General features: G+C 48.4%; 1 protein-coding gene across 1 annotated transcript in view; it reads right to left on the bottom strand.

The window, feature by feature from the left end:
• Positions 1-1,537: 1,537 nt before the first annotated feature.
• The window catches only part of GMIP (GEM interacting protein), a 17,262-nt gene continuing 9,777 nt past the window's right edge, over positions 1,538-9,022 (bottom strand). The window contains exons 9-21 of the mRNA XM_009697409.1: positions 8,509-8,697; positions 8,250-8,387; positions 7,627-7,817; positions 6,937-7,058; positions 6,600-6,686; positions 6,383-6,481; positions 6,158-6,297; positions 5,662-5,850; positions 5,448-5,585; positions 5,150-5,346; positions 4,302-4,596; positions 2,549-2,662; positions 1,538-2,023 (exon numbers count right to left, since the gene is read on the bottom strand). Of these exons, the coding sequence (XP_009695711.1) occupies positions 1,538-2,023; positions 2,549-2,662; positions 4,302-4,596; positions 5,150-5,346; positions 5,448-5,585; positions 5,662-5,850; positions 6,158-6,297; positions 6,383-6,481; positions 6,600-6,686; positions 6,937-7,058; positions 7,627-7,817; positions 8,250-8,387; positions 8,509-8,697 (2,385 nt within the window). The remainder of the gene's footprint in view (positions 2,024-2,548; positions 2,663-4,301; positions 4,597-5,149; positions 5,347-5,447; positions 5,586-5,661; positions 5,851-6,157; positions 6,298-6,382; positions 6,482-6,599; positions 6,687-6,936; positions 7,059-7,626; positions 7,818-8,249; positions 8,388-8,508; positions 8,698-9,022) is intronic.

Raw genomic sequence — 9,022 nt, 5'->3', positions numbered from 1 at the left:
ATTCTAGCTCTGCGGATTCCTCAAATTGTAAATTCTTGTGGGCAAGCGTTACCTTTGTTTTATAGAGACCTGAGTCCACTTGGCACTGTTGATAGTCCAGTGAGTGTTTACTTCAGCTTCCCTATTCATGTTTAGCAAATACGGGATAAGCTTATAATAAAACACCCAGTAATTTATTACAGAAGTTCTCCAGTAAAAGATAATTTAGTATTCAAGAATTCAAAGCACGATATTAACAAATATACATTGCTCCAGAGATGCAAACTCTCTTTAGCCTGAACTGTACAAATACTAAGAATAGATCCTTAGCATTTCTTTCACAACCCTGCTAAGAAACAGGATCAAAACATAGTCTGTTGGTGAGACAAAAGAAATTTATAAAGTGGATTGCTTAACCTCTTGAGCTGTTTTGGGGGGAAGTGGGATGTTTTCTTTAGCATTCAGCTCTGATGTCTTTGTACGTCGCCTAGTGTCTTTGCAGTGGATGGCAATCACTGGCATCTGCCCTAGTGCAGGAGTTTTCCCGTTGTCGGCTCAATTTCATGCTGTGTACGCGACCAAAAGTCCAGGGAAATCTGTAACACTGCCTATCCTATAATGCAAAGTTACCCCCGGGAGTGAGCAATATAGGGAGCCGGTCTTCCTTGTGCATAAGTCACGAGGTGGCACTATAGGACAGAGTTCTCCTTGTCCTCGTGTTAAAATTTGACGGACAGAAAATCTGCTGCAGGGAGGCGGAAAGGAGCATTGGGGTGCTCACACCTGTGCAGGTGAGATGGAGACCCAGCAAGTCAGAGCAACCTTCTCGTAGAGCCAAGAAATCTTATTTTCTGGAGGTTCAGGGCTTTTCAGCCTTTGCGACAGCAGCAGCTTCGTGTGGAAGTATTGCAGAAGCTCAACGTGCTTTGAGGGAAATAGAATTAATGGTTTGGAGAAACGGGGTCCGGCTTGGAGTACAGCAGTGTCTTTTCCCTTTACAGAATGCCTTTGTGCTGACTGGCAAGCTGAAGCTCCAGCAATGGAAGCAGAAGGATGTAGAGTACATGAGCTCTGCCTGTGTACCCTGTTCTATTACACTCCAAAAGTGAGTTACACTCAAAAATGCTGTGAAATAGAAATGACAAAAATCACCAGTTGTTGCAGCTGCTGGAAAATGACCATTTGGGAAGGTTTTTTCTGTCCAATGTCCTACGTTGCAGTTGCCTCCTTCCTGGCTACAGCTTTCTAGCCAGGCAATCTGTGTTTCCTCTACTTCTCACCTTGTCCTTCATGCTAAGCAGGGCATGTTCCAGAGAGAGAGAGCCATTTGGCTGGCTTCTTATCGCTCGTATGGGTTTGTTAATGAATAAAAAGCAAATCCTGGGTTAGCTGAAAGCCCCCAGGTAGTTCACAGCTGGTGCCTTTTCTCTAGCCTGCATGGTAAATACAAATAGGATATTGTTCTCACCCTGTCGCTATTCCTTTGTTCAGCAGACCTGGGATTTCAGTCCTCTCACCCTTTTTCCATTGCTGTTATCTGTTACCCTTAGGGCTTTTTCTATAGGTACGTCCCTGGGTTGAGGTCCTCTGCTTTCTCAGTACATCCTGCGCTCTCCAGAGAAGGCTCAGGGGATATGGAAGTGTCATTGACTTTAAATTTTGAGACGATCCTGGCAGTTTCTTGCGTGATCTCAAAATGTTTGAGCTGCTGTCTCCCTCCTGAGCGGTGCTTGAGTGTGCCTGTGTCGCTCGAGCTGTTCCTGCTCCTAGGGCTCTCCTCCAGGACGTCCTTTGTCGTGGAGCTGCTGTCGGTAGGGTTGCCTTCTGCACCAGACTCTGTTGCCACCTTGGCTAATGTGGTAGTCCTCAAGGGCAAACTGGAAGACTTGGGAATGACGGGTTTTGTTTTTGCCTGTGTTCGAATATATTTTACAGGTTGTCGGCTGAAATGGCATCTGGGCTGGGTCCCTAGGACCGTATCTGAATCGCCGTCTGGCTTTTCCTGCACAGAGTCCTCCAGCTCAGAGCCAACACTTGTATTCATCTCTGAACAAAAAATTAGACAGTTATCTTAGAACAGTGAGACAAGATTACTATGACAAACAAATTGGGCTGATGACTTTTCTTTTCCTGTTAGAGAGGATCCCGAAAACCCTCCTGTATTAACAGGTTAAAAGGCCTCCCTCTAACAGCTTTGTTAATTGGGAACACTTGCAAGACAAGTGTTTGAAAAAGGTATAAGATATGAATCAGGTTTATATTCTTAAAGCTGTCCTCGCTGCGCTAAAGCCAGGAGAGCTGGTGGGTGACTGCGGGCTCGAGAGCTGAGGTGGCAGCAGGGAAAGGCCCTTCCTGAGAAGAGCAGAAAACAATGTGCTTGTGATTTCAGGCGTGGCGATGGCTCTGCAGTCGGTTATGTGCGCAAAGACTGAGCAGCGATGCCCAAGAGGGCCCAGCTGTGCTTTCTCTGCTCTGTAAGGTAGAGGCAGGCAGGAGGTGTGAAAACCAGCAAATGCAGAACGAGACCACCTGTAACAGCATCGCGATCACCACTTTATTTACCTAGGGCATCCACGCTTAGTGGACTGTGGGCTCCCTCCAGAGTCAGCTCGTTGATGGCTTCCCTGGAAGACGAGTTATCAGAGACACAGTCCATGTGTAAACCGTGCTCGGAGGAGAAATTCTGTTGGAAAAAGCCATGAGTGTTTATACAGGCCATTTATTTGACAGGAAAATATGTCAGCTCCCGCTTTACCCCAACAGCTGTTAGAGCCAAGGGAATGGAGGCAACCAGTATGGTTGGACTTGATCTTAAAGGTCCTTTCCAATGTAAATGATTCTTTGATAACCGCTTGAGCTGAAAATGCCTTGATTTGTCTTGAATTACCTGTAACACTTGGGGGAACAGGGAAGGACCTTGCAGAAGGTCACGGGGGAGGGCTATGAGAGAAAATGATGATTTAAGACCTGCTGACTCCCGCATCCATGCTGGCAGACCGCAAGTGCCGCAAAACTCGCCCCAGAAAGCAGCCGCTGCTTTCTGTGGAGTGGCAGTGTGCCGAGACCGATTCCTATGTCCCGTGGGATGCTGCAGTAGCCCATTTTGGAACAAAAAGGGGAAATGTCAGAAACCAAGGTGTTAACTGGAGCACTGTAATTACGGTCAAGCACAACGGGAGTGCCTGGGGGTGGCAGTTGGTGTGGCACCACTGTGACTTTGCACAAGGATCGGGTCACCTGGGCAGGGGCTCCAGAGGTTGGTTTTATTAATGGCAAAATGAGAGGGCCCTTAGAAGCCACTCCCCTTGTTTAAAGGTTTGCAACACCTTCTGTAGAACTCGGTCGTGCTGCAGGAGTAGGTAAAAACGGCTTTGAAAATAGTCAAAGGTGATAGTTGTGTGTATCTCAAAGTGCTTTCTGTGAAGGTTTATTAATCCTGTAGGATTTCTGCACACATGAAGTGAATTGTGTCTACCCTGGTGATTTTTATTTCAACTCTAATCATAGTTATTTTAATTTCTGCTTCCTCAGTGAACTGGCCCTGTAGAGAAAGCAGCGTTGCTGTGTGTCAGACACGGGTAGGGTCACTGCAGACACAGACTTGCACGTAAGCATCCATGACTCAAAAGCAGGAGGCAGAGAGTCCCCAAACCCAGATCTGACTCCCTTTGGCTTAACTTTAGGAAAGTAATTTCCTCTTTCTTGCTCATCAAACAACTGTGAAAAGGAGAGGAGAAAAAAAAAAAAACAAACCAAAAACCACCAACCCAAACCCCACCATGTCCCAGCTCAGGGATGCTATGCCCATTTGTGCTTTTAAAGTGCTATGAAATAGGTTGTGAAATCTTGTGAGGAAAGAGCTGTGAAGCTTGGGAAGAATGTAGAACACTTGGTAGTGGCGGGGGGAAAAAATGGGGTCCGTGGCCACTGCTCAGGGGTGCAGCAGAGCCCTGTAGGGCTGTCCCGGGGGATCTGCTGGTGCATGTAGCTGCTTCCAAAGTTGTAGAGCTGTCTCCAGAGAGAAACAGCAGCGTCCCAAGCAATTTAGTATGGAGAACCCCACAATTTTTCAGAATGAAACATGGAGCAAAACCACCATCTGGAGTGGTCTGAGAAGCTGCCGAGTGATCTGTAGCTTATAATTTTTTTTTTCAGTTCCTCCCACTCTATGTGCAACAGGCTCTCTCCTCCTTCCTCTCGGAAAAACCCTCTGATAGGGAACGGTTTTGTCATCTGTGAAAAAAGTTGCCTTTAATCGCTAGTCCACCTTTCTGTCTCTACAGCAGGGTCAGTAAGCCCAGCTCGGTGTCTGGGACCTCTACCTCTAGAGTTATGGTCTGGACTGTGTCTGGGCTCTGAGGTCCTTCATCCTTTTCTGTCGATGCTTCTTGCGAAGGATTTTCACATCCGAGGGATAAGGATGAAGGCAGGTCATCCATCCCAAACACCCTTTCGTAGTTCTGAATAAGAAACTCCACAATCTGAGCTTGATACCCCGAGTCAACAAGGCATGCCATTGAGACATCGCTCCCTGAGCCTGGCCGGATCAGAGTTGGCCCAAACACTATGCCCAGGTTGTTTGGGGACATCTTGTTCTCTTCGTATTTCTCTGCCACCCTGGGGAAGGGAAACAGGACCGTTAGGGGCTTCCCAGCTCTCAACCCAAATGCACTGAGTACACAGATGGAATGCACTGAAACCCCCATTTCCTAGTAGAGAGAGAAAAACCCCATCTTTTACGGGGAACAGAGCTCTGGTCTGTGCAGGGAAACTCTGGAGAAAAATCTCAGAAGTTGCCTGGATCTGTCTGGATGGTGCAGCCCTAATGAGAAGGGCTGCCTCTCGTGACCTGCGTTCAGAGCTGGCTGGAAGAGGGCTTAATTTCTGTTATTCCTTCACCTCTTGCTCTGTGCTTTATGAAGCCTTATCAGTAAAGACCTTCTCGGTCATTAAGACCTTCTAATTGCTGCAAGATGGTCCATTCCATGAATGAAATTTATTTTTTTTTTTTAGCCTCAACTGCCTGCTTGGCTCTTGGGAGTCAAGGAAGCCCAGATGTTCTTCTCATAACGGTGCTGAGCTAGCCGCTCTTCTGGCAGCGAGATCTCAACAGGGATCTCCTGCGATCGGACCTGACGCTAACCGGTGTGACAACCAGCACGCTCCTCACCTGTACAAGTGTGCAATAAGGTGCCGCAGAGTGTTGTAGTTGCTTCCAGGCAATTTGCTCAGCAAATCTTTCATGCTCTGGATGGGGTCTGAAGGGAAGCCTGCACAGTCCAACTTTTCCTCCCCAGGTTTTTGCAAATCTTTGGCGAGCGCGATGAGATCGTTATAGAGCTGAGACAGCAGCACCGGTGCCGAAAGCTGCAGTGAGAGGGGAGAAAACCAGCATGTTACTTCATCCTGCCGGTCTGGCACCAAGGAACGCGGTCGGCAGAGACCTGCTCTTGAGATCTGGTACCCACTTCCTTCAGGAAATGCTTCAGGACCCCGGTGATGTCGTGGGGGGAGTGCTCGGAGAGCTCCACCAGACTCCGTCCGTTCTCGAACGCCTGGCACAGCTTTTCCACCCGGGCCTTGGATCCACTTATCCGATAGATCCCCTGCGCGGTTCAGAGGGGGAGAGGTCAGGAGTTTTGGATAGAGAGAAGACCAAAACAAGAATAACTGACTACTCACCTGCACCCCGAGGGCACGGGCTTCAATTTCCGAGGTGCATTTCACCACTATGAAGGGAACTTCCTCTGGGAAATCTCGAGGAACCTGCGTGAAGTCGATGCCAAAAAGAGGTACTCGGTTGGGCAACTTCTTGTGGCCGCAGGTGATGAGCAGGTTCTCGAGACACTTCTTGTGGCAGGCCAGGCAGCACTGAAACGGCAGAACCGACCCGAGTTATGATCTGGTGGTGGTCCAGCACTGCAGCAGCAGCTGAACTTGAAGAACTTGTCCTCTTCACTCAACCGCCAAAGTCCCACCAAGCCCAAGAGGGTTGTTTCAGGCAAGTGACAACTGGTGGCTTACTCGAGGACAGAAAAACGTGCTTTGTGTAATGCAGAGGAAGAAAAAGCACAGAACTTAGCAGAGGGGGCCCCTCGCTCCCGCAGACCCTCAGCGAGATGATGGTCGCTCCCAGCTCCCACGCAAGGTATCTGCAACGACATCTTCTAGCCCTCACCTCCTCGCACTCGAAGCCGCTGACCATGAAGGTGTCGCATTCCCTGCACTTGGATGGGCCCCGCAGCTTCCGGAGCCGGTGCGTCTGCGCTGCGCCGGAGAGGAGGATGTTCTTAAACTGCTGCTGGGATGTACCGTTTTCTGCAGAAACAGCATTAAAGTGTGAAAAGGAACCAATACGTTAGCACGCTTTCCACCTAGTGAGTCAAATATGTGTGTGGCTCACCATTTTCAAAAGTTTGCAAGGAATCTCTCTCCTCAAAATCATCAGAGGAGGACATGGTGCTGGTGGATGCAGCTTTCAACAATTTCCTGTTAGAGTTTCCTTAAGATGAGAGGAAATATCAAGAGCTGTTCTCATCCTCGTGAGGCACAAAGTGGATCAGCATAGACTTTATTCCCGTTTTGGTGCAATATTAGGCAAGAATTTCTGCAGCTCTCACCTGGGCTAGAATTGGGAGAGTCCAGGGACCGGGATTCACAACTCCCACCGAGGCTTTCTGTGTCGCTGCAGAGGGATTTGTTCGCACCTGCGGAAGGTGGATATGGTTACGGACCATTCCGAGCGCTCTTGGGATACTTCGGCACGGGGCTGAAATCCAAACCAAGCTCCCAAGAAAATCTGTAAATACTTGTCAATATTTTCTCCCAGTGTGAGCAAAGCCTTAAGCGCTGCCCTAAGAATTTGAGAACCTCTTCCACCTCTTTGGCTACTACTCTAAATTAAACTACAGTGGCTCGAGAGGAAAAACTGGGTTGTCTTTATTAAATTCAACCTACTCTGTTCACCGTTTGTGGAGAACTGCTTTCTGGAGGTATCTTCGGGCGTGCTTGCATCCTTTGCTGCCGAAGAGGGTCCTGTGTAATGCAATGCCATCTTCTTTTTGCTGCTGGGAGGGGACCTGAGAAGGAATTGCAAACGATTTTCCAGTGGTGAAGAATGATGGACAATATTGCATCACCGAGGTGCCTTATGGGTACCTGAGACGACGCATCTGTTTCAGGAAGCTTACAGGTATAAGCTGAGTTTTCAAGGAGACTGTAATAAACCCTTGCACAAAACTAGGAAAACAAATGTATTCAATATAATTTCACCTTTTCTATCTGCAGGAAATATTTACGAATCGGCACCCATGTGAGAAAAGAGCGATCCAAATCTTTGGCAAATGATGGAAATAATTGAAGGGCCGTGGTACGAAGCTGCTGCCCTCCTTTCACTGCGGTTGGTCCTGTGATCGGCAGAAGGAGCCAAGCGCATCTTTAGAGATCTGTTTCCGTGAGTGGAGCTATGTGGAGAGAAAAGACCCTAACGTCTGAGGCCGTGGGCTCTTCTGTAATTAGCAATCACATCGCTGCAGTGTTGCTAGTGTCTCTATAAATGCGTGTTAAACATTTTTTGGTTTGTTCTGTGCACGACATATTTTTGACCTTTCAGCTAGAGTGTAAGTTTTCCACTTTTTTTTCTTTTACCTCTGCCCTCCAGAAGTGAGCGGCTCAAATTCAAACACTTCCATGTGAATATCTTTCTTCTGCAGAGCCTGGATGAATTCCAGGTATTTCTCGCCCGCTTTGTATGGCTTGCAGATGTCAGACAGGTTCTGGTATCCCATTGGAATCTGTTCTGACTGAGTCTGCCGCTGCTTGAACATCCTTAAAGTAACCTTGTAGGGGAAAGAAAACAAAAAACTAAACCCCGTTGCTAGTCAAAGCCCAGGTCCTTTTTCTTCCCTTGGATCTCACAGTCATTCACCAGTCTTCAGTATTTCATTACCTACGCTTGGTTACCTGCACTTTGGTTCATTGATAGTTTTACTTAACGGGTCGGATAAAAATTGTGTGTCTCTTGTTCTAGGATTATTTCCCCCCCTAGACTTTTTCTATGGATATCTGTTTCCTCAAAGCAGTAGTAATTGAAAATGTGATTATATATCAGATTGTTTGGTAGCAAAGCAATGTCCAGAGCACTCCCCTAATTTCAACGGCCAGAGAATGGTCAGCTGTAGGGTGGTTCAACAGCAAGATGCCTAGAGGTCTTATCCCAAACAGCGGTTTCCCTGAAAGGAGGATTATAGGAGAAATAAGACTACACGTACCCACATCAGCACCTCATCCCCTTGGTAAATGAGCTTCCGGATATGGGAGACGATCCGTGCTCGCACTTTCTCCAGTTCTTGTCGCCGAAAGTTGGCATCGCTGATGCACATCTTGTACAAAGCTTCTGTTTCCTGAACCTGTGCGTGATCGGAAACGGAGCAAAGGAGGAGAAAGTCACCAGGATGGATGGGAAGATGCCGTAACACGGCGTGTGGGATGGCTGGGAATACCAGCAGCCTGTTCTTCTGATCTCGTCACCTTGGCTTGCGCCTCCTCGCAAGAACGACGTCGCTTCTCCAGCTGCTTGTTGGCGCTGCCGGGGTTGGTGATGGCTGTGCTCTGGTATTCGTCCTCCGCCTTGGCGCTCAGGTGCTTTGCTTTCTCCAGCTCCTCGCAGCGCTGTATGTATTGCAGGCGGGACTTCCGCAGGGATGACAAGGATTCATTCTTAAATAGGAAGAAGAACAGGTTGAGGAAGCCCGGCGAGGCAGTGGGAGAAACAAGTCGCAGCAGGAAAGCGCCTGTCTGTGGGTTCAAATGGATATTATCATTCAAATGGACATCAGTATTCTCCCTCCCTCTCCTCCCAAAGTTTGGGAGCTGCAAGGGAGCCCCTGGGTTTCCTCTACAGCTGAGTAGAGACCCAGCCCTCCTGGATTGTGTTCTGCAAGGTGCCTGCCTTTGCAGGGGGATCCCTCTTGGCTGAAGACAGCCTGGTGCCAGAGTGGGTGAAGCCAAGCTGCATCCTCTGCCGTCAGCAGGAGGTGATAGG

The sequence above is a fragment of the Cariama cristata genome, unplaced genomic scaffold (assembly GCF_000690535.1).
Source record: "Cariama cristata isolate BGI_N322 unplaced genomic scaffold, ASM69053v1 scaffold14413, whole genome shotgun sequence".
NCBI classification, from domain to species: domain Eukaryota; kingdom Metazoa; phylum Chordata; class Aves; order Cariamiformes; family Cariamidae; genus Cariama; species Cariama cristata.
The sequence above is the reverse complement of the archived record's forward strand: the minus strand, read 5'-3'. Positions and strand labels throughout refer to the sequence as shown.